The 22,846-nt window shown below is 47.4% G+C and overlaps 11 protein-coding genes across 11 annotated transcripts; 3 read left to right on the top strand and 8 right to left on the bottom strand.

Annotated features, from left to right (window-relative positions):
• Positions 1-115: 115 nt before the first annotated feature.
• On the bottom strand, positions 116-2,492 carry EDB91DRAFT_432826 (glucose-6-phosphate 1-dehydrogenase). Its single transcript, XM_041327255.1, has 8 exons — positions 2,276-2,492; positions 2,189-2,223; positions 1,471-2,134; positions 1,334-1,410; positions 1,069-1,270; positions 707-1,011; positions 507-649; positions 116-445 (listed from the first exon to the last, which is right to left on the bottom strand). The coding sequence occupies exons 1-8, from the start codon at positions 2,361-2,363 to the stop codon at positions 415-417; spliced, it is 1,545 nt and encodes a 514-aa protein (XP_041183390.1). The 5' UTR covers positions 2,364-2,492; the 3' UTR covers positions 116-414.
• EDB91DRAFT_434142 (Fms-interacting protein-domain-containing protein) lies at positions 2,237-3,633 on the top strand. Its single transcript, XM_041327258.1, has 4 exons — positions 2,237-2,944; positions 2,995-3,138; positions 3,186-3,300; positions 3,360-3,633. Exons 1-4 carry the CDS (start codon positions 2,676-2,678, stop codon positions 3,441-3,443), a joined length of 612 nt encoding a protein of 203 aa, XP_041183389.1. The 5' UTR covers positions 2,237-2,675; the 3' UTR covers positions 3,444-3,633.
• Positions 3,634-3,666: 33 nt separating this feature from the next.
• EDB91DRAFT_433023 (ubiquitin-conjugating enzyme/RWD-like protein) lies at positions 3,667-4,803 on the bottom strand. The gene is made up of 7 exons (XM_041327256.1): positions 4,690-4,803; positions 4,600-4,629; positions 4,454-4,533; positions 4,290-4,404; positions 4,182-4,234; positions 3,993-4,121; positions 3,667-3,938 (listed from the first exon to the last, which is right to left on the bottom strand). Coding segments are annotated over exons 2-7 (495 nt in total). The 5' UTR covers positions 4,602-4,629; positions 4,690-4,803; the 3' UTR covers positions 3,667-3,822.
• Positions 4,774-6,123, bottom strand: EDB91DRAFT_1101382 (uncharacterized protein). The gene is made up of 5 exons (XM_041317251.1): positions 5,766-6,123; positions 5,656-5,712; positions 5,536-5,596; positions 5,390-5,487; positions 4,774-5,332 (listed from the first exon to the last, which is right to left on the bottom strand). The coding sequence occupies exons 1-5, from the start codon at positions 5,959-5,961 to the stop codon at positions 5,037-5,039; spliced, it is 708 nt and encodes a 235-aa protein (XP_041183387.1). The 5' UTR covers positions 5,962-6,123; the 3' UTR covers positions 4,774-5,036.
• A 106-nt stretch (positions 6,124-6,229) lies between these two features.
• Positions 6,230-7,285, bottom strand: EDB91DRAFT_1234395 (uncharacterized protein; the record flags this gene model as incomplete). Its single annotated transcript, XM_041321204.1, has 7 exons — positions 6,230-6,519; positions 6,574-6,642; positions 6,695-6,759; positions 6,811-6,954; positions 7,005-7,065; positions 7,120-7,197; positions 7,246-7,285. The coding sequence occupies 7 exons, from the start codon at positions 7,283-7,285 to the stop codon at positions 6,230-6,232; spliced, it is 747 nt and encodes a 248-aa protein (XP_041183386.1).
• Positions 7,286-7,674: 389 nt separating this feature from the next.
• Positions 7,675-9,437, bottom strand: EDB91DRAFT_1101369 (uncharacterized protein). Its single transcript, XM_041317249.1, has 7 exons — positions 8,851-9,437; positions 8,721-8,798; positions 8,610-8,670; positions 8,470-8,558; positions 8,324-8,419; positions 8,201-8,269; positions 7,675-8,150 (listed from the first exon to the last, which is right to left on the bottom strand). Exons 1-7 carry the CDS (start codon positions 9,044-9,046, stop codon positions 7,834-7,836), a joined length of 906 nt encoding a protein of 301 aa, XP_041183385.1. The 5' UTR covers positions 9,047-9,437; the 3' UTR covers positions 7,675-7,833.
• A 224-nt stretch (positions 9,438-9,661) lies between these two features.
• EDB91DRAFT_1043870 (uncharacterized protein) lies at positions 9,662-10,196 on the bottom strand (the record flags this gene model as incomplete). Its single annotated transcript, XM_041313089.1, has 3 exons — positions 9,662-9,748; positions 9,810-10,068; positions 10,114-10,196. Coding segments are annotated over 3 exons (429 nt in total), but the record flags the coding sequence as incomplete, so codon positions are not given.
• Positions 10,197-15,996: 5,800 nt separating this feature from the next.
• Positions 15,997-17,888, bottom strand: EDB91DRAFT_1101357 (uncharacterized protein). Its single transcript, XM_041317248.1, has 11 exons — positions 17,866-17,888; positions 17,663-17,811; positions 17,571-17,607; positions 17,473-17,527; positions 17,375-17,422; positions 17,059-17,324; positions 16,980-16,989; positions 16,820-16,924; positions 16,601-16,766; positions 16,404-16,545; positions 15,997-16,353 (listed from the first exon to the last, which is right to left on the bottom strand). The coding sequence occupies exons 2-11, from the start codon at positions 17,744-17,746 to the stop codon at positions 16,067-16,069; spliced, it is 1,200 nt and encodes a 399-aa protein (XP_041183383.1). The 5' UTR covers positions 17,747-17,811; positions 17,866-17,888; the 3' UTR covers positions 15,997-16,066.
• Positions 17,570-18,424, bottom strand: EDB91DRAFT_1101335 (uncharacterized protein). Its single transcript, XM_041317247.1, has 2 exons — positions 17,663-18,424; positions 17,570-17,607 (listed from the first exon to the last, which is right to left on the bottom strand). The coding sequence occupies exon 1, from the start codon at positions 18,185-18,187 to the stop codon at positions 17,816-17,818; it is 372 nt and encodes a 123-aa protein (XP_041183382.1). The 5' UTR covers positions 18,188-18,424; the 3' UTR covers positions 17,570-17,607; positions 17,663-17,815.
• Positions 18,425-18,570: 146 nt separating this feature from the next.
• On the top strand, positions 18,571-19,557 carry EDB91DRAFT_1101334 (uncharacterized protein). The gene is made up of 4 exons (XM_041317246.1): positions 18,571-18,781; positions 18,827-18,976; positions 19,026-19,104; positions 19,157-19,557. Exons 1-4 carry the CDS (start codon positions 18,726-18,728, stop codon positions 19,298-19,300), a joined length of 429 nt encoding a protein of 142 aa, XP_041183381.1. The 5' UTR covers positions 18,571-18,725; the 3' UTR covers positions 19,301-19,557.
• On the top strand, positions 19,558-22,644 carry EDB91DRAFT_1101328 (Metallo-dependent phosphatase-like protein). Its single transcript, XM_041317245.1, has 16 exons — positions 19,558-20,203; positions 20,259-20,344; positions 20,398-20,416; positions 20,468-20,589; positions 20,657-20,674; positions 20,730-20,734; positions 20,788-20,803; positions 20,853-20,883; positions 20,934-21,067; positions 21,133-21,233; positions 21,288-21,300; positions 21,351-21,391; positions 21,443-21,505; positions 21,561-21,578; positions 21,635-22,099; positions 22,150-22,644. The coding sequence occupies exons 1-16, from the start codon at positions 19,962-19,964 to the stop codon at positions 22,456-22,458; spliced, it is 1,683 nt and encodes a 560-aa protein (XP_041183380.1). The 5' UTR covers positions 19,558-19,961; the 3' UTR covers positions 22,459-22,644.
• Positions 22,645-22,846: the final 202 nt, after the last annotated feature.

Here is a 22,846-nt window from a genome sequence, read left to right as displayed (position 1 = left end):
CAGTAGGACGACGATACAGTGACAATAACAGGGTGAGATTCAAACCTCGATTCAAGCGTTCAATAAAGAGATTCACGAATCACGATGCTCGATGGTCTCCCAACTTTGATTTCTACGCCCTATTTAAACGTTATTGACGTTACTCCGACGTTAACTGCACCAGATCGCCGATTATAGCCCTCCCAATGACGACGTTCCAACACACACCTCCTGTCTTGACCGGAACCGCGTGGCATAACTACATACTGCATTCAAACAAGTTGGATATACAATCATGGCTACCGATTTCCAGAATCATCGAGACACATGCAAGTCACTTATGAAAGAATATGATCACTTTTCATACGCACTCGCTTCCACCCGAACCTCGCCGTGCAACTACAAAATAAAACGATTCTAATGGCGCAGACCCATTCAAAATTTTGACATGTTCGTCGTGGGCCAGCTGCTGTAGATCGTTCTAGTTAGTAATGTGCCCCTTTCGATTCGGCCACGTGTATGCTTACTAGTCCTCTGCTGCGCGCTTGTAGCCCAACTTCTCAATAAAGCCATCCAGCTCTTTAGGTCCCCGAGAGCCATAGGGGTAGGGTGAGGGCTTAGGGCGTGGTCCTTCTTTCCCATCTATCCAGTGCAGAATGGGGGTGAAAATCTGGTACGTTGGCGATCAATCGCGTTCCTTGGCTATGGCTTGCAGCAGCATGCTTACCTTCCATGCTACATCCAGTTCGTCATCTCGGACAAAGTTTGAGTGGTCGCCCTTGATTGCATCCAAGATAAGTGCCTCATAAGCCTCCGGGATTTTTGTATCCGTGAACCGTCTTTTGTATGTAAGGTCCATCTCAGTCGGAAGTGCATGGAACGCATATCCAGGCGCCTTGGCGTTCAGCTTCAGGTAAACGGCCTCCGAGGGCTGAATGCGGATCACGAGTTCGTTGCGCGAAATATCCTTGAAAATTCCCTGCGTGACATCCTTGAATTGCATGCGAATTTCAACCTTGGCCTCGTTCAAGGCTGGAATGCGTAAATTGTCAGGGCTATTTGATGGTGTAATTCAAGATGCGGACACACCCTTTCCGGCCTTCAAGATGAATGGTACGCCTTCCCACCGTTCATTATTAATCCAGAGTGTGGTAGCAGCAAACGTTGGGCAAACAGAGTCTTTCGGCACAGTATCGTCGTCCAGGTAACCCGGCTTCCCGTTGGCTGCGACATACTGGCCTAGAAGCACATCCTCCCTCTTGATGGGTGGGATCGCGCGGAGGACTTTAACCTGGGAAGAAAAGGGATGCTAGTGTGAGAAGATAATATTAGACTTCTAGTGCACACGAATAACCTTCTCGTCCCGAATGTCCTCCGACGCGAACGACACAGGTCGTTCCATGGTCAAGATACTCAGGACCTGCAACAAGTCTGAGTGCGCACATGCATCAGCGTGGAAGCCCCTCCCACAGACGCTCACAGGAGACTCACGGTTTTGCAAAATGTCACGGATGATGCCGAATTCGTCGAAATAACCACCACGACCCTCTGTGCCAAAGGGCTCCTTGAAACTGATCTGGACGTTGCTGATCGAATGCTTGTCCCACGCAGCGCCCATGGCGACGTTGGCGAAACGGAGGACCAACAAATTTTTGACCATCTCCTTGCCGAGATAGTGGTCAATGCGATAAGTCTCATCCTCTTTCCATGACTGCTTGAGTGATGATAGGAGTTCCCGACAGGATTCGAGATCCTTGCCAAAAGGCTTCTCGACGATGATGCGGTTTGTTCCCGAGGTGGCGTAGCAGCACTCCTTTACATGTTTTGCGACAGGTACGAACACGGAGGGCGGGAGGGCAAGGTAAAAGAGGCGGTTGACATCGCGGCTTTGGTAGTTCTTCTCAATGGCCTCTAGGTGTTTTGCCAAATTTTGGAAAGAGGGACTGTCCTCATAGCCGCCAGAAACATAAGTGGATATTTTCTTGAACTCTTCGATTTCAGCAGCGATCTCTGGGTCGTTGTTAGGGTTCTTGATGTAGCTTGTGGTGCGTTTGTGATACTCTTCATCATCCATCTTTGTACGTGCATAGCCGACAATATGGACACCTTTAGGGAGATAACCGTTGCGGTAGAGACCAAATAAAGCTGGGTACGTCTATCGGGGGGCTCAAGATCTTCCAGGGCTCAGATAGAAGAGTAAATGGCCCACCTTTTTCTTCGCAAGGTCACCGGAGGCACCAAAGACTAGAACAGGTGAGATATGAGATAGGTGGCGAGGACAGGGGGGCGTACTCACCGACGATGAGAGTGTTATCTTTGAACTGGTGACCTGTGGTCTCCATTGATGGGATTGTTCCAGACCTTGCGCGTTGCACTGAGGCCATGATTAAACAAGGAGAAATATGTGTTGAGAGGCAGGGGCTTTGGGTTGTTCTTAAAGTTATTGGTACTGACGTGAGTGTGAGAAGTAGTTCGGTAGTGATGGAATATAGATCGATGTGAATTTACATTACCGTGAGCGGTGCGTAAGGCTATGAGCTGGGATAACAATCTCTGTGATCGTTTAGTCTGAGATTCAATGATGCGGCTTACTACGTACTACCCATTGACTTTGCAGATTATCGTAAACCTCTCATCATCACGGACTCAATTCGGTCCGTTTCTGACTCAGCCACGTGCTACTAATCTTTACTACCATGGAAGAAGACCAAGCCATAAAGCACTTTCAAGAGCTAGTCTCCTCTGACTTGGCTCTCGTAGACCCAACGTCTATTCAGATTCGTGCCAATGCACTCGTAGCTCGTCTAAAGGCCCTCAACAGAAATGCCAATGCTGCAACGAGAACATGCAAGCAAGCAACCACAGAGGCTCGCCATGACATGGACCAGACGCATCTTGGCCTCCAGAATTTACTCTATGAAAAGCGTCACCTCGAGAGGGAAATAGACAAGTGTCGGCAATTCGCGTTCGTCATTCTTTAGCTGTCCCTGCAATCTCTACTGACCGTTCGTGTAGTTCCATTTACCAGGACGTGCCCTTGTACTCCCTGCCAGAGTTCAAAAATTTGGCACCTCCTGAAGCACGTTCAGATGACGTGTTGCAGAGTCCGCATCAGCTTATGCTCAACCGCCTAAGCTTTGAACTTGTCGAAAGGCAGAGGTACGTTCGACACAAACTCTACTATGCAGATCTTCATATTACAATAGACTCGATCAAAAAAGAAAAGAACTCACATCTCAAAAGGAAGAACTCCTGAAACAAAGCAAGCTTAAACTCGCAACCGTGGAAAGTGTCAAAACGCAAATAGAATCACTCATGAAGGTGCGAATAATCCTATGTCCGTTTCACTCCTGCACTCACGTTACTACAACGTTTTATAGGCCGCCGCAGACATACAGAAGAAAGTCGATGAACTCGTGCCGGCGCTCCCACTGTCCACTGCAACGACTCCCGCTCCTACCTGAATTTCCTGTCCAGCCGAATCCACTCCCGAGTTACCGGGTGCCTCTTATCAGTCCCGCGGTTGTCTAAGCAAAATACATTATGACACGCAGTCAAGTTGGCACTACGCAATCCCTAATTATACAACACGGCGAAAGGGATGAGATGTTTCCAACTAATGTCCAGTGTTGAGAGAGCCATAGAGGCTCATCAAATGTCAAGAGGTCGAGCGAAGAGGGTATCTCCGCAAATTGAATGATGATAGCAGATAACACAGAAATGGAAAGGTCAGGTGGAGTACAGAATGGATATGATATGTGAAATGATATGAGTGTTGTGCAAGGAACCAGTAATGAAAAGTGCGGGAGAAAAGGCATGCCAGCAGAAGAGATATCAAGACTCTTACTCTTCATCCTCACTAATGCTGCCGATGTCGCTCATCTCTTCGTCTGCATCGTCTTCATTGCCGTCTGTTGAGGCATCCACAATGTCCTTGGTTGCGAATCGCTGTACGTACTCTGAGTTGAAATGAACGTTATATTCCGCGTGAGATGGATAAAAGATAAGCTTACCCTTCACCTTGGCCTCGTATTCCTTCGGGTGTCGCATCATCAGCGCGGCAGCTTCGCCGTTTAATGGATCATTAGGATTGGGGTACCGCAGCAGTTGTGGCAAGAACACCTCAAAGATGTTGATCATATCTATGAAAGTTGACAGATCAGCAACCTAACGGTCGAGCGTGCATCAACCGCCTCGCATACCGAACATAGGCGACCACGTCTGGTTAATGACATCCAGGCATACAGAGCCACTCCTGTATTAGGAACGTATCAATCGACATTTCGGGAAGTATCGTGATGGGTACTGACAGCTCATCTATGTTAGGATGAAAGATCTTGTTCATAAATCCTATGCTTGGCGACTTGTATGGATACTCCGCCTGCAACTCGACGTGAATCTTCCATATACCGCCCGCAAACGGTGCTGGTGCTGATTAATCCGACGCGAACAAGACAGTGATTAAGGAACGTACTTTCTCCAGGACCATAGAAGCGGACGTAGAACTCGCGCATGTTATCATTTACGAGAGTCACCTCGTAGTCCGACATAAGCCTGCATTGTAAGTCATTAAATCAGTGTCGCTGCGGGTATTGGGGTAAGTCCGTACAGCTTCATTACATCTGTCTCGATACGACGCTTTGTTGAGGCGTGTCTGAAAGAAAATAAGATAAGCTTTAACCGCGGTTTCAACAAGAAGGAAGGACTTATCATGTTTCCTAGAGTACAAGCTGGATAACTGGGGAAGAGTCACTCGACAACCACTTGAATGTAATATAAGGCTAATCCAATAGTACAGATCCTGCCGATACCCTCCCGATGCCGATGGAGAGTCGGAGATAATATTCATTTCAAGTGCCGATACCGGCCGATACCTCCAGGGAATGATCAAACTCATTAATATTCTGATTGATACTCTCCTGGAGTCCACTCGACTACAACAACGCCATATAAAAAACAAGAGATATGCACTCGAAAACTAGCGGTACACCTCGTTAGATCCCAATCTACACAAAACTCGTCCAAGAAACATCAGGATCGTATATTTTCATGTCCCCTCAGTAAAAGGTCCACTCCTCGACGACACAGTACGCGTCGTTCGGGTTGCACGGGTGGGGTTTACGGAACCCGGCTTGAGGCTTGTAAGACTGTCGGATGTAGCTTGCTGCGCCTTGGAGCCGTTCCGATGACACTGCAGGCGGCATGCCCTGAGCCGCTGCGGCACCTCCTCGGCTGCCAGCACCAACGACATTACTTTGGGCCTCGCCAGTGCTCGCCTGGAACATGTGGCGTGGGTGTGCCAGATCAATATCGACACTACTCTGGTTCCATGCGCGCATAGCCAAGAGAAACGCTGATACCAAAGTCCTTTGAATTAGTACGAAATTTATGCTGAAGCAGACGTACTCACCGAGCCAAAACGCCCCCAAGGCCGCAATCAAAATCAACTCCTCCTGCGATTGCGACAAGACTCTGTCTTCCCCCTGAGTTCTGTGGTGTTTCACTACCCTGTCTTCAGGTCAGTCGCTGGTGGAGATAAATTCGTCATCGTCGTACAATAAGATAAGTGCCCCGATCGCTAAAACCGTTACTGATGTTTGAGTCAGGTGAATAACCTCTGCAATCGATCATCCGTTAAAATATTGCTCTAAGCGCCCGTTACAAATTGATACTTGCGAATCGAGTGGGGCATCATTTTCATGATCAGATGCCCCATCGCCAGGGCTAGAATGCCTGCGGATTTGCGCTCAACATATGTTTTATATCATGAAGGTCCATGCCCGCACCTTTGATGACATGTCTGAACGGGTGGTCGGTGAACAGGGCCATTTCGTGACGATAGAAGTAGGAAAGAAGTGGAAAAGGGGTGGGTGGGAATCGATGACCAGATGGGCTCCTTGTATTGACCAGCACCTGGGCCCTGGCCATGAGGCCGACTTCGAGCACCCCCTTCTGACACGAGGTCATTATTTCATCATCCATATTCTCATCAATTGTTAATTCACGTAAATAGATGCATAGTTTCAGACCCAGCCGATCTAGGAAATTGGCCTTGTTACACGCAAAATAATGGAGACAATGCAACTCCAAACAACACAATTTGATGAACTCGTTCTTGAATGAATTAGTTCCACGTTTGCTCCGCTGTAAGGTTAATCAGAATATATCGCGAGCTTTATCGTTTTGACACGTTGAATACACATGACATACGCAGTATGTATCATTTCTAACGTCCAACGGAAGATTGCGCCTAGACCACCACACCTGGCACCTGAGTGACAACAGGTTGGCCACCATTAATACCTGGTTGAACCATGATGGAGTGACCCGGCGCTTGTTGAATATGGTACCCACCCATCATGGGGTACGGCTGACCGTATCCTCCGAAAAACGGAGCTCGAGGATAGACAGCTTCAGTGGGGTATCCTGGAAGTTCCCCAAACCAGCCTAGCTGCGAGACATGTTCCCGCCACGCATAGTACCGGCCAAAAGCGACTGCGCGCGATGTAAGCGAGATCAGGATAACGAAGAACAACGTAACTTCAATGGAATACTTCAGTAGATGCACCAGAAACGAAGGAAGCTAGAACATACACAGCACGAATATGGTCCACGATAGTGCTTCGATGACCTTCATGTCATAGCAATACGTCTGTGCAGACACTAGTGGCATGTGAGTCGCGATACGCGCAAAAATGTCGCATTGATCACTCACTACTTCCTTTATTGGTAGGTTGCTGACCTTGGAGTGGATAGCATTGCACATATCCGATGATGTCCCTTGAGCGTGCAGTTCATAATCGATCATGCACCGAAAAACTATTCACTTACTGAGACCATGCACCCAGGGCTGTGGTTCCGATCGATAAGCTCAACGGATTTTGAGTAAAGGGTAGCACTGTAAGCTTACCTAGCCATAGCACACCGAGGATGAAGTGGATTGTGATCTCCACTACAGGCTGCGCAAACTGTGTCCTGCAGAGCGATGAGCCAAGTAGGGCGAAAAATTGACGCGTCCAACTCACAGGCCTATAAATGCAAATAGAGTGACTGATGGTGGAATCAGAGCAAAGATAGTGAAGTCATCTAAAAAGACAGTTCGGGCGTCCCCACGACTGATAAAGATGCGACAACACATACGATTGATATTCGGAAGGAATAACTTGGCAAAGTTGGCGGTAAGTCCAAGGACAGCCGCAGATAGCAGAAATGTGGATACTGGAGATGATCAGTCGACTGGATGCGAATTGTGAACGACTGACATACCATATGCAATGAACCTCATGTTCATAAACAGGACAGTCATGACTGAAAGACGTCTTCAAATTTCAGGTATATGGTCGTACGTGCGTGGGTCTTGGGTTTATATGGTGCGTCGTGCCGAAACAATGCGGAATGGGTGTAGAAAGGAACAGAATCAGAACAATTGATGCATACATACCAATACCGTCCCGTTCGAACGCGCTGAATTCAACATCGAATACTATATTGGGCCATATGTCAACTTGAAACACCCCCAAGGAGCTCCAAGGCTCCATGACTCAAGCACGAAGACGACTACTAGCAGGGTAGAGTGTAATCTGCAAGGAGATTGATTGACAAGGGCTGGTAGTGTTGAGGACGAAAGCGCACGGAGCCCGCACGAACCTGTCGCTTGTACCCCGGTGAGCTTCAAGTTCGCGCATGCCATATTTAGCGGACGCTATTGAAAATCATTGCAAGAACAAAGATCGTGATATTGACAGCCATGCCAGATATCTAGTACGTAGTACAAATAATATTTGACTTCCCAGGAAAAACACGACATTCTATGTCAATAAAAACCCAAATGTAAAACACATAGGCTCATACAGGTCACCGCCTGGGTGACGCATTCCTCTTATACTTATCCGCCGTGTGCGCGCGTGCCGGGGTATTATGTCCTTGAGCCGACCATTCGGGGTAACGTGAATTCCCGCCCCTTGCCTCATACCCCCAGGGTGTTGAGTCCTTCTCATCATAGGTCCTGCCTCTTGATCGTGAACGGCTGCTAACGGGTGCTGGTAGCTTCGCTTGTGAGGTGTTTTTTCCGAACCACGGGTATTCGGTGACAGCAATGTACCATACATTGCGGTTGACGCGGAAATGATGTTTTACTGCGAGCGCTAGCAAGAACAACAAGAACGCCAATACTGCGGGAGCTTGAGACATATGATCTAGAATATAGATTCGTTTCACTTACTGAGAATAACATTGAAAAGTGAGAACGCCTCTAGAACCCGATACTGAGCCTGGTATGTCTCTGTAGAGACTTGAGACGAAAGTTAGATTTCTCTCTATGAATGAAAAATATCTTGTTACTTACACCCAGGAATATCTATGGGATCAGTTTGTGCATCGGACGAAAAGCATTCTACATCTGCATTCTCTGAGTCTGAGCTTGCTAGGAAGGCACCCAAAGCTGGACCGCGACAATTAAGCGAGGAACCATTAATTCCGTGATTCACGTACCAAGCCAGAAAGTGCCAAGCAGTCCGAGGCACCCAAGCTCGATTCTCGTGGAAATCGGATTAGTAGTCCGAATCAGGCTACATCCAAGTCTGCAGCCCTAGTCAACGCCAGCGCATCGTGTGAAGTTTATATGTACGCACAAAATAATGAGAATGAGCATGCTTGCACTGCATACGAAGATGGTGAAAGGAACGAAACGAGCTACATTCACATAAGCTGCGATCAACTACAGAAACAAGGAGCAAACTGACTGAGATCTGTGATGACCAGTAGACTCTGGAAATGAGCCGCGATACCCAGGCAGATCACCGTCCATGTGAGGACTGCGCCTGCTCCAAAGTCAGCAGGGCGGCAATGGATATCATGAACATGAGTGCTGACCGTAGATACAAGCCCTAAAGATGTTAAACTTCGATGGCATCGCTACTCTGGTAAATATTGTTGAGACGGAGAGTGTAGTGAGTCGCTTGTGACGGGACGTCTGGCGTTCCCGGATAGAATAATTCTGACGAGACTGATGAGGATGACTGGTAGATTGATGTTGACAATTCAAGGGAAGGGGGCGTGCGGTCCTCATGATATAGCACGGAAAGTTGTGCGTACACGAGGATGGGGGATGTCGATTCTCGTAAATCTAAACGGCGTGGCGTGCGCCGTGCAGTAAAAGGCGTGGCGGACCTCGATGATCAAGGATCCGGGGGAAACAGAAGTCGTGCGTCCGCTCAAACGCAGACGGGCAAGCTGTGCTTTTAAATAACGGCTGAAAATTTCTAAGCATCGTGAAAGACAGGGTAACGGATGTACATCCGCGTTAACGGCCTCGAGGCGGAATCTGGCAGAATGGAGTCAGAACCTGTCAGAACCAGCTGTCAGAAAACTTCAGTGGCAGAAAAGGAAATCCCCTGGAGATTAGGTGTCCGAACCCACACTCTTGCAGGACACGAGCCACGTAGTTTACCTGACTGAGTAAACACCGGAGAATATGTCACAAGTATTTTCCTTTTCTATCCTACAAACAACGTGTAAAGCATGGTCATGTGCTACAATCAACCTTTCATCCCCATCTCTTTTCGGAGCATCTCTCCGATGCTTGCAAACTGATCAAGACACTCAGGATTTCGCAGTGTGGCGGAATTTACACTTGATATATGCGCTCCATTGATGATCTGGCCAGTTGTCAATGCCACACATCCTATGATTTATGAAAATATACCTTTTTAACTGGAACCTCCACGCGCTTGCCGTTCAAGGTGTACGGGATGTCGTCGACTTGGATAATCTACCGAGCCCCCGCGGACAGTTAGCTAACGTTCTGGGGGACTGATAAAAATGGAACATACTCGAGCAGGAACATGGCGTGGGCTTCGTCGTGACCTTATTTCTAATCTGATCTGCTTCTCCATTTCTATTGATAGCGCCCCCTTGCTATAAAGCTTAATGAACAGGATCACGCGTTCGTCTGCGCCGGCTTCAATGGACTGCGCCACAACCAGTGCATCCTCGATTGTGTCGTTCGCGTTCCGTTCTTCTGAAAATGAGAAGCACGTTTCAAGAACATTATATATCTCAGATGACCCAAACCGGATCCCTCCAGGATTTCTACGAAATGGTCAGAATTAGAGAGAAGTGAGTTAGTATACTCACAGAACGCCGTCACTTCTTCCCAGCATGAAGAGCCCGCCTCCATTCCCATGCCGAGAAGGGGTTATCAGCACGTGGTCTCCATGATCTGATCCAAATCAAGTTAGTAAGGGGAGTAATCTCATGATCCGGGCGCGTACACCATACACTAGCCCACACCCGTTGTGCCTTCGGCACATGTCTACATATTACATTTACAAAATACTATATACTTTTATTTTAGTTCTGAGGACAGAGGACACGGGAGAATTTTTTGGGAAGGGCAAGACTGAAGTTTACCTGGGACACTGGCTTGCAATCCCGTGGCCTCGTACCTCGGCCAGCGGGATGCAAGCCAGTGTCCCAGGTAAACTTCAGTCTCACTGTTTGTGTCTTGCTGTTGACTCTTGCCCTTCCCAAAAAATTCTCCCATGTCTCTGTCCTATTTTCTGCTTTCCTATCTCCCGTTCTCCTGTTCTCCCGTTCTCCTGTTCTCCCATCCTCCCGTCCTCCTCCTCCCATCTCCCCATTCACCCCATTTCTCCATTCTCCACCTTCCCATTCCCATGTTTACCCATTGCCCATTTTTCCTATCTTTATATTTTCGCATTTTTATGTATACAGAATTACAGTACATATATACATCATTGTTGTTTTCACATTTTTCTATTTGCTTGGTGTTCCTCCCCTTGTTGTGGCTTAACCAATTTTGGACAGTGAGGTCGTATAGTAAGGGAGAACGGTTTTTTGAAATTGAAACTCCGATTGACAGAACCACGCGAAATTTCTAAATCGAGGTTTAAGCGAGCTAAGCGTTCCCATGTGGCCTTAGCGAAATACGCGTCTCCCACACACAGCCACAAAACCGGTCTCCCATAATACTATGACTAGCCCACACCCGTTGTGCCTTCGGCACATGTCTACATATTACATTTACAAAATACTATATACTTTTATTTTAATTCTGAGGACAGAGACACGGGAGAATTTTTTGGGAAGGGCAAGAGTCAACAGCAAGACACTGGCTTGCAATCCCGTGGCCTCGTACCTCGGCCAGCGGGATGCAAGCCAGTGTCTTGCTGTTGACTCTTGCCCTTCCCAAAAAATTCTCCCGTGTCTCTGTCCTATTTTCTGCTTTCCTATCTCCCGTTCTCCCGTTCTCCTGTTCTCCCTTTCTTCTTAGACTCCTGTCCTCCTCCTCCCATTTCTCCATTCTCCACCTTCCCATTCCCATGTTTACCCATTGCCCATTTTTCCTATCTTTATATTTTCGCATTTTTCGCATTTTTCACATTTTTCTATTTGCTTGGTGTTCCTCCCCTTGTTGTGGCTTAACCAATTTTGGACAGTAAGGGAGAACGGTTTTTTGAAATTGAAACTCCGATTGACAGAACCACGCGAAATTTCTAAATCGAGGTTTAAGCGAGCTAAGCGTTCCCATGTGGCCTTTAGCGAGCTACGCGTCTCCCACACACAGCCACAAAACCGGTCTCCCATAATATTATGACTAGCCCACACCCGTTGTGCCTTCGGCACATGTCTACATATTACATTTACAAAATACTATATACTTTTATTTTAATTCTGAGGACAGAGGACACGGGAGAATTTTTTGGGAAGGGCAAGAGTCAACAGCAAGACACTGGCTTGCAATCCCGTGGCCTCGTACCTCGGCCAGCGGGATGCAAGCCAGTGTCTTGCTGTTGACTCTTGCCCTTCCCAAAAAATTCTCCTGTGTCTCTGTCCTATTTTCTGCTTTCCTATCTCCCGTTTTCCCGTTCTCCTGTTCTCCCATTCTCCTGTTCTCCCATGATCCCATCATCCTCCTCCCATCTCCCCATTCACCCCATTTCTCCATTCTCCACCTTCCCATTCCCATGTTTACCCATTGCCCATTTTTCCTATCTTTATATTTTCGCACTTTTCACATTTTTCTATTTGCTTGGTGTTCCTCCCCTTGTTGTGGCTCAATTTTTACCTATAACCAATTTTGGACAGTGAGGTCGTATAGTAAGGGAGAATGGTTTTTTGAAATTGAAACTCCGATTGACAGAACCACGTGAAATTTCTAAATCGAGGTTAAGCGAGCTAAGCGTTCCCATGTGGCCTTTAGCGAGCTACGCGTCTCCCACACACAGCCACAAAACCGGTCTCCCATAATATTATGACGAGTCCAAGCCCGTTGTGCCTTCGGCACAGGAAGCAAGCAGAGCATTTCATGCTCTGCTGGAGGCACCAAAGGTGCCTTGCCTCACTGTGTCTACATATTATTTAATTTTGTGAAATAAATAAATTCTTACATCTTACATTTAAAAAATATTATATAGTTTTGTTTTAGCTATGGGATGTTGCACAAACAGTTTGACTGAAGGTTACCTGGGACACAGGCTTGCAATCCCGTGGCCTCGTGCCTCGGCCAGCGGGATGCAAGCCAGTGTCCCAGGTAACCTTCAGTCAAACTGTTTGTGTCATGCTATTGACTCATACACTTCCTCCCAATTATCTGATTTCCTATCTCCCATGTCCTGTGTCCCATGTCCCATGGTTCTGTGTCCCACTGTCCCACTGTCCTGTTGTCCTGTTGTCCTGTTGTTTGTCCTGTTGTCCCGTGTCCCGTTGTCCTGTTGTCCTGTTGTCCCATGTCCTGTTGTCCCGTGTCCCACTGTCCCATTGTCCCATGTCCCATGTCCCATGTCCCATGTCCCATTGTCCCGTGTCCCGTGTCCCGTGTCCCGTGTCCCGTGTCCCGTGTCCCGTGTCCCATGTCCCGTGTCCCGTGTCCCATGTCCCATGTCCCATTGTCTGTCCTCCTGTCTTCCATCCTCCCATTGTCCTCCCATTGTCCTCCCATCCTCTTGTCCTCTCATCCTCCTATTGTGTCCTCTTGTCCTCCTCTTGTCCTCCCATCCTCCCATTGTTCTCCCATCCTTCTGTTGTCCTCCTATTTTCCTCCCATCCTCCCATCCTCCCTATTCACCCTATTTTTCCATTCTCCATCTTCCCATTCCCCTGTTTACCCATTGCCAATTTTTCCCATCTTTATATTTTCGCAATTTTGCATTTTCACATTTTTGCATTTTGCATTTTGCATTTTTCACATTTTTCTACTTGCTTGGTGTTCTCTTTTCTCTTTTCCCCACAAAAATCCCAAAATTCCCTTGTTGTCCTTCAATTTTTACTATTTATTATGTATTCACAGTTGCAGTACATATAAAATTCATTGTTGTTGTGCAAAATGGAGGGCCAGTGAGCACTTGCCAATCCCATTGTGGCTCAATTTTTACAAATTCCCACGTTTGGACAGTGAGCTCGTATAGTAAGGGACAACGGTTTTTGCAAATTCAAACTCCGCTTGACAGAACCACATGGGATCCTCTTTTCAGCGACCTTACCGACGCAACCGAAACAACCGACACTGCCGGAATACGCGGAATACGCGTCTCTCACGGTTTCCCCCATACCATTCTCCCTTACTTTATAGACGAGTCCAAGCCCGTTGTGCCTTCGGCACAGGAAGCAAGCAGAGCATTTCATGCTCTGCTGGAGGCACCAAAGGTGCCTTGCCTCACTGTGTCTACATATTATTTAATTTTGTGAAATAAATAAATTCTTACATCTTACATTTAAAAAATATTATATAGTTTTGTTTTAGCTATGGGATGTTGCACAAACAGTTTGACTGAAGGTTACCTGGGACACAGGCTTGCAATCCCGTGGCCTCGTGCCTCGGCCAGCGGGATGCAAGCCAGTGTCCCAGGTAACCTTCAGTCAAACTGTTTGTGTCATGCTATTGACTCATACACTTCCTCCCAATTATCTGATTTCCTATCTCCCATGTCCTGTGTCCCATGTCCCATGGTTCTGTGTCCCACTGTCCCACTGTCCTGTTGTCCTGTTGTCCTGTTGTTTGTCCTGTTGTCCCGTGTCCCGTTGTCCTGTTGTCCTGTTGTCCCATGTCCTGTTGTCCCGTGTCCCACTGTCCCATTGTCCCATGTCCCATGTCCCATGTCCCATGTCCCATTGTCCCGTGTCCCGTGTCCCGTGTCCCGTGTCCCGTGTCCCGTGTCCCGTGTCCCATGTCCCGTGTCCCGTGTCCCATGTCCCATGTCCCATTGTCTGTCCTCCTGTCTTCCATCCTCCCATTGTCCTCCCATTGTCCTCCCATCCTCTTGTCCTCTCATCCTCCTATTGTGTCCTCTTGTCCTCCTCTTGTCCTCCCATCCTCCCATTGTTCTCCCATCCTTCTGTTGTCCTCCTATTTTCCTCCCATCCTCCCATCCTCCCTATTCACCCTATTTTTCCATTCTCCATCTTCCCATTCCCCTGTTTACCCATTGCCAATTTTTCCCATCTTTATATTTTCGCAATTTTGCATTTTCACATTTTTGCATTTTGCATTTTGCATTTTTCACATTTTTCTACTTGCTTGGTGTTCTCTTTTCTCTTTTCCCCACAAAAATCCCAAAATCCCTTGTTGTCCTTCAATTTTTACTATTTATTATGTATTCACAGTTGCAGTACATATAAAATTCATTGTTGTTGTGCAAAATGGAGGGCCAGTGAGCACTTGCCAATCCCATTGTGGCTCAATTTTTACAAATTCCCACGTTTGGACAGTGAGCTCGTATAGTAAGGGACAACGGTTTTTGCAAATTCAAACTCCGCTTGACAGAACCACATGGGATCCTCTTTTCAGCGACCTTACCGACGCAACCGAAACAACCGACACTGCCGGAATACGCGGAATACGCGTCTCTCACGGTTTCCCCCATACCGTTCTCCCTTACTTTATAGACGAGTCCAAGCCCGTTGTGCCTTCGGCACAGGAAGCAAGCAGAGCACTTCGTGCTCTGCTGGAGGCACCTTCGGTGCCTTGTCTCACTGTGTCTACATATTATTTAATTATAACAAATCAATAATTTCTTACATTATATAGTTTTGTTTTAGTTATGGGATGTTGCACAAACAGTTTGACTGAAGGTTACCTGGGACACTGGCTTGCGATCCCGTGGCCTCGTGCCTCGGCCAGCGGGATGCAAGCCAGTGTCCCAGGTAACCTTCAGTCAAACTGTTTGTGTCATGCTATTGACTCATACACTTCCTCCCAATTATCTTGTCCCATGTCCCATTGTCCCATGTCTTGTTGTCCTGTGTCCTGTTGTCCCATTGTCCCATGTCCCATGTCTCGTTGTCCCATGTCCCATTGTCCTGTGTCCCATGTCCCGTGTCCTGTTCTCCCGTTCTCCCGTGTCCCATGTCCCATGTCCCATGTCCTGTTGTCCTGTTCTCCCGTGTCCCATTGTCCCATGTCCCATTGTCCTGTCCTCCTCTTGTCCTCCCATCCTCTTGTCCTCCTGTAGCCCTCTCATCCTCCCATTGTGTCCTCTTGTCCTCCTCTTGTCCTCCCATCCTCCCATCTTCCTATTCACCCCATTTCTCCATTCTCCATCCTCCCATTCTCCTGTTTACCCATTGCCAATTTTTGCCATCTTTATATTTTCGCATTTTTGCATTTTTCACATTTTTCTACTGGCTTGGTGTTCTCTTTTCTCTTTTCCCCCAAAAAAATCCCAAAATCCCTTTTTGTCCTTCAATTTTTACCATTTATCATCATGTATCACAGTTACAGTACATATAAAATCATTGTTGTTGTGCAAAATGGAGGGCCAGTGAGCACCTGCCAATCCCATCTTTCTATTTTCGCATTTTTCACATTTTTCTATTTGCTTGGTGCATCCCATTGTGGCTCAATTTTTACAAATTCCCAATTTTGGACAGCGAGCTGGTACAGTAGGGGACAATGGTTTTCGGAAATTCAAACTCCGGTTGACAGAACCATGTGGGATGCTTTTTTTCAGCCACCTTAGCGAAATAACCGAAAATACCGACGCCAGCTGATGCTGGCGAGGCTTACCGACGCCATGTGCGCTACGCGGAAATGCCCAAATCTTCCCACCTCCCCCCCTTGCCTTCTCCCTTACTTTTTAAGATCCTTGTATTCAGCAAAATAGGCCAGACGGAACCTATCTGCTGCAGCCTTCACAATTTCATCTGTCCCGAAACCAGACAAGGGCCAAAACCCAATAGGCATACATGGAAATGGCCGCACGCATACCAACTCGCCAGCCTCGCCAGTTTGACAGTTGTGCCCTGCAGGAGTGAAGGTTTCGATTGCCATTCCCAGCATACGACACTGAATTTCGCCACGATATACTGGTAGCGCAGAGCACATCCCTGCAAATAGAGAACAGATGTCCGTGCCTCCTGAAAGAGCTGTCCAGGAAAGATGACCGAATTGACTTTGTAGATCATACCTGTTATAGACGCGAGAAGCACGCTGGGGTGAATGTATTTATAAACGTAGTCGAAGAGCGCAGGGGCCAATGGCGAACCAGTCGAGTAAATATGTCTCAAGCATGCTAGGTTATGATGATCACGAGGCCTGTAGCCTATTCGCTATTGATATGCATATCTCAGTATGCAACAACAGTACCAGTTGGTGACTGCTCACCGATAACTGATCGAGATATTTTGCACTAGTTCCGAAAATTGATATCTGCAGTTCATCCACGAGGTGCCACAGATAAGGGGGTTCCCTCAGGGGACTGCCGTCGTAGAGCACTAGCGTACACCCGATGCTGAGACCGCTCACCAAGAAATTCCACATCATCCATCCTCTGAAATACAATGATCTACTACAAAGTCGATATAGGAATGAAAAAAAACTCACGTTGTGGTGTAATAGAAAAAGACATCTTCAGGCCGCAGGTCTGCACAGATTACGAATTCTTTCTTTGCCTGCAACAGCATACCGCCAGCCCGGTGCACAATTGGTCTATGAGGTTGAAGTCAGTTTGACCCAACAGATTTTCTGATTGACAGCAGCATACTTGGGGCGACCTGTGAGAACCAACAGTGTTCAGCTTTATTGTACAGGTAAGTTAAATTCATGGTTGAAGGGCTACACACCTGTTGTGCCAGAGCTAAAAAGAATCCACAGCGGCCAATCAAAGCATTGACGACACCACTCAATTTCTCCATCAGAAGCGCGGCCCAGTGAGCTGGACTTGCCCCTCGAAATGAACGTGTCCCATGAAACCCAGTCAGGGCCCCATCGGGACGCGTCCCTTCCTGACTGAATAACGATCACGACCGGGTTAAGCGAGCATCGCTCGGAGAGTCCAGAAAGAAGAGATTGCAATTTTGGCAAATGAGGATGGACTTTTGCGTTGTACCTGCATGACTTGAATAACAAAAACCCGAGTTTGCTAAGGAAGTGACCTACACGACTGCATCGACCGCAAAAATTACCCGAGGTTGTACTTGCTCAAATCTACAAATTAGCAAGTGCGTGAGTGACGGTATTTCGGTAAATTCGCGTACCGCTCCAATACCCCCTGGGTCCCGAAGTCTGCCGCCGCACTGACCCAGATGCACCCTAAGAAGGTTAGCAAAGAGCAACAGGGGCAGAAACGGTCTACCTATGGCAGTGGTGGCGAGACAAGCAACAACATTCTCCTGACAGAAGGTGTGAAGTTAATAGTGGGCATGCCCATAGCCGGCAGTGACGCACAATACAATTCGAGGAGTACGAAGCCACTCGATCACCAGGTTTCAGGTTGAGCATTAGCAAGGCTGAAACCAAGTCAGCAACCATCGCGTAGAGGTCGGCATATGTAACGCGCTGATGAGGAGGATTTGGGCACTCGGGGGTGGGCTCAGCTAATTAGTCATGATTATCAGGCAAACTACCGAATGGTTTATTAACATACTTACTTGCTTGTATAAGCGCGAATTTATCTGCCGAGCGACATGTCAACATATTCTCGGCCCAATTAATCCAAGCTTCGCTGAACCATGGTGGGTTTTTCGCCGGAACGGTGTTATTATCGACAACGTCTTGCCCTTTGTAGCCGACAATACCGACGTCGTCCCATACAGAATCCCAGAATAAATCGATGTGGTCAACCGACCATCTGTAGAGGTCAAAGTACGAAACTAACGCGAGTCCGTACTTCTCGTTGATTTTCTTCAGGAATGCAACGCAATGCGATGAGCCAGCGTCGGGAGGCACGAAAAGTGGAAGTGGGGTCGTCATGTCAGGCTCAGGACGAGACTTCAGTGGTCTAGGAGGAACGAGATCCGGGAGGGTCCGCGAGCACAATCATTTGCATTAAGATCGGACCCTTGATCACATGCTCGGAACCGAAGCATGCACATATACGTCGCGGAGTCTCATTCTAACATGCGATAAGTGCATGAGTAAGTATCAACACAATATCCACATGATACGTTTATTCTGTCAAAATACTTAGCGAGAGCACCGGCTGCTAGGAGAAGAATAACACGATTTTTCAAGCGGAAGAATGAATAGATATCGGGCATCATGCGATATCAAGGTTTATTACATAATATATGTTTCAAAGTCCGAGCGAGAAAAATATGGTGTCATTCCGAGGAGGTAATTTAACCCCTATAAGTAGTGGTTCGAGAATTCAGTTCACCTTCACTACCATCATCTGCACAGGAAGCTAGCTTAGAGGGAGCATCTCCGCACAAGGGCCTTTCATTGCATCGTTCCTGTCAGTTTACTCGTTGCTTAAACGTTCCCCGATCCCCACCCAGAGATTACGACCATGGATCACTTTCTTGCTCCACACAGCACAGAATCGATGGCATATTCCAGCGTTAGGTATGTTATTTTTATCGCCCCAAAGTCCACCTTTGACTTTCCCAGCCAGGACTGGTTAGATTGGGACATCAGTCATCCTTCGTTTGACGAGTCCCTTGTTGGCCACTGCGCTTCATATCATGCGGTAGACCGTTATTTATCTGGCGAGGATCTTTTCATACCTCCTCGTTCCCCGAGTGAGCTGGAACGCGTCCTGTATGTACTTCCACGGAGATTGACCATAGCAGTGCTAATGCTGACGCAGACGTCGACACGCGTATGACTCGATCCATAATGCAATAGCAAGATCTCGTCAAACACTAAAAACCGGCGGATACAGCCGGGTATGTTTCACTGTGTTATTTTTGTTCGCTCGCTGACCCAGCCATCTACTAGACTTGCCATCTGGCAGAACAATCAATCCGCAGTGTTCTCGACGCAAATGACAATGCGAGGAGATTGCTCGCCTGGCACAGGCCCAACAACCCTTCGCATGTGGCTATGGAGATGTCACATTCTGTTTCAGCAATCCAAGTGTAACTCGCATCGACTTCAAAAGCTGGGTATGAATATTCATTCTTGGCATCATTTCATTGTAAATGCATATTGTTATCGAACCAACCAGTATACTCTCAAACGCAACAACATGTACATTAGCGTTTCCCCTCATATATCAATACACGATTAACTATAGACTTAGATCGCTTTACCGATTTTTGATGTCGACAGTGACACTGCACAGTACCGCTTCAAGTTTGATGAAGCCCCTGACGGGTATCAAGTAATTTGTCTGATTCAAACATGAGGCATGCGCAGTTAGTTTGCAATGGTTGCACTGGTATCTTCGTTGAAATTACACTGCCATCCCGCTCGTCGAAAGAGCGCTCAAGCTTCAATTGAGCTTTCAAGGATTTTGTGCGCAGCATGCACGTGGGATACTTATTATCAGCGCAGACCCTAAAACGTTGTGAAGGCGCGCGCGCGAGTTACGATATCATTATCAAGTCTTGAGCTTGAGCTAGCCAATGAACGGACGGGTTACGATTGATATTATTCCCGTCAGACGCAAGTTTGACAACGTTAACGTTGAGTCAACGTGTCAATTATAGTATCCAAGGTCCCAAGTATCTATTAGTATATCACCATTTATGCCTTGCAATTCCTAAGACTTCACAATCAAGCCTTCTGAACGTTCCCTCACATGAAGACACGCATACCGTGGCTAGTAGGCCTTTTATGTTCGCATGTACTGGCTGCGCCGCCTCAAGCCGTCCTGAATGCGGCTCCGAATCGACCCGATCGAAAACTTCACGGACGTTTCCTGCACATCACCGATATTCACCCCGACCCTTACTACGCAAAGGGATCTTCTCAGTCGTCCCAATGTCATCGGAAGAAACCATCTCATGAACAGCGGGCAGGATATTATGGCTCACCCTTCAGGTTAGCGAAAATTTTACCTTTGATGCGCGTCCTAACTTGAACATGTTTCTGTCAGCGCCTGCGACTCGCCTTTGACCTTAACGAATTTTACATTCGACTTTTTGGAGGATCGCTGGAGCTCTGGGATAGATTTTGTTATATGTACGCGCGATTCTCGCTTCTTTTCCCGCGCTCGACTCAATGAGGTATCGCAGGGACGGGCGATAACGCCAGGTAGAGTCCCAGTAGTCGCTCAAAAGTGCCATTTGACGCCAGATCGTGCAGACATGACGATGACGATGGTATACCTCGACCGGTTGATGAAATATTTGCTCTTAATCGCGTCGTAGCGAAGAAGATGGAAGATGTGTTCCTCAAGAAGGGAATACCAGTTGTGCCAAGTTTGGGTGGGTTCTTTGCGCCATGATAGTTCCGAGATTCTGTATTGATCGATGTTGTTCTTCATATGAATAGGAAATAACGATGTTTGGCGTAAGTGCTTGTATCACAGTCTTTGCGGCGAATGTCTCATCCATGTGCTTGGCAGCGCATGCGAGTGCTTTCTATCTCAGCCCGTACCTTTGTCTTACTAACGTCCACCACAGAATACCTTATCTCCAGGTGAGCCCCCTTCATGTTGACGGTTTGACTCTCGTTGACGTCGATTAAGGTCCAAATGATATAACGAATGAGTTTGCATCGTTCGTAATCCCCGATGTCCTGCTTTCAATCGCTGAGTTGCATCGGACAGCATATGGAATCCCTTTATTCCGTCAGGTTCCAAGTCCTCTTTCCGAAAAGGCGCATATTATGCAGTAGAAGTGATACCCGATGCACTTGCGGCGATCAGTCTGAGCACGATGTATTTCTATCATAATAACAAAGGTCAGGTTCCTGACGACTGTTCTGTCCCTTGTGTAGCGGCGTTCACTGACATGCGAGGTTGACAGCTGTGAGAGGGTGTTTAGCCAGTGATGCCAGCGACCCAGGCAACTTGCAGTTTGAATGGCTGGAGGAGCAGCTCAAGATGTTTCGTGCCCGACAGATGCAGGTATGAGGCATTATGATTTCCAGATGGTCGAATAACACGGCGTTGATGTTATAGGTGTGGGTCACCGGTATGCCTTTGTTTTAGATAATATTCTCTTCTTGACGTACAAATTTTCAGGGCATGTCCCCCCCTCTGTCGACCATTTCTTTCCTGAGTGTGTAAGTGCACTTGTGGGCTGCACATTGACGGGTGGCTGACGTGTGGTTTAGTACTACCGGTACACAGAGCTGAGCCTGAGATATCAAGATATAATTCTGGGCAGTTTATTCGGTGTAAGTGATCCGTTTAGAAATGTGTTACCGAGCGAACGGTTGACAGGATTTGTAGCACTTGAACGTCGATCATGTAAGTGGCCCCCTTGGGTTTTTGTCCGGTTAACGTTAATCGAGACTCGGTTACAGTTCTACTTTGTTGAAGCTGCTGATCTGAATGTCAGCCAAGAAGGCACGGAGCTGTCCCAAAATTCTGGGAGTACAATATTTGAAACGGTCATGGACGACTTTGAAGCGCTTGCGAAGACGAAGGATTTGAATTATGACGACTATGCGGTAGTCAACGTCAGCCCGTCGTTGGTGCCGAATCCGTATTTGCCAACGTTCAGAGTATTCAGCTACAACATCTCTGGGCTCGGATCATCGAGTGTGGGGGCCGTCGGCGAAGATGAGTATCTCCTGATGACAAAGATGGACCGAGCCTCGCGATGGAAGCATTTACCGTATCGTCATGGTGATGATGGGAACGATGGCCGCCAATGCATGAGTGCGGCATATCGGGAATCATGGAGGTGCAAGTTTCACCCCTGGCGTTCTGACAGCCACGCTCCGTCACGGCAAAATTCACTGTGGTCACCTTTGGGATATGCTCAGGTACGTCATCAAGTAAAGTGATTCATTTGGAGTTAATAAGGGGGATGAAGTATTACATGCCTAGACTGGAGGAATATGACGAGAAGCACGAACCAGAATTCAAACTTGAATATCTGACGTTCCCAATTTCGAGTCTGCACCCGAAGGATAATTCTACGGAGGTACCTGTTCCGTTGATGAATCTGCCCGAGTCACTCCGCGAACCAGGGGTGAAGAAATCAAAGTTTGCGCCTTATGAACTGCAAGATCTTACAATTCCGTCATGGATAGATCTAGCCTGCAAGTTGGGGAAGCCGCGGGAGAAAAAACTCCGAAAGCGGTTCAAGAAGTACATGTACATGGGAGGGGAAGAGAGTTGAAGAGGAGACGGGTATTGAGTATCATTATCAAATATCAATGATGGAGATCAGTTTGAAATGTGGCAGAGTAAGAAGGTTATCGGCATTGCGGTGTGAGAAGGTGCGCCGCGGCGGTGTAGAGGATATTTTTTATTTGTGAATCAAAACAAGTTGAATGTTCTTAAAACGGTCGTTGTTGCCTTGACCACCGACTACATTCTGTAGTAATTCCTACGAAGATCTCGTCAGCGTTCAACGCCGCCTCAACATATCTTTACTACCTAACTACTACTACTACTCTCCTCTGCTACTCCTGTTTTTCTTCTTCTTCTACGGCCTAGCGTCTTTTTTATCTGCAGCAGAAGAGTTATTTCTCTAGTCGTCGCCAGTCAGACATATAGCGGCCATT

The sequence above is a fragment of the Suillus paluster genome, assembly GCF_016628075.1.
Source record: "Suillus paluster strain FC165 chromosome Unknown EDB91scaffold_3, whole genome shotgun sequence".
In the NCBI taxonomy this organism is placed as follows: Eukaryota; Fungi; Basidiomycota; class Agaricomycetes; order Boletales; family Suillaceae; genus Suillus; species Suillus paluster.
Note: the sequence above shows the minus strand (reverse complement) of the source record. Positions and strands in the feature narration are given on the sequence as shown.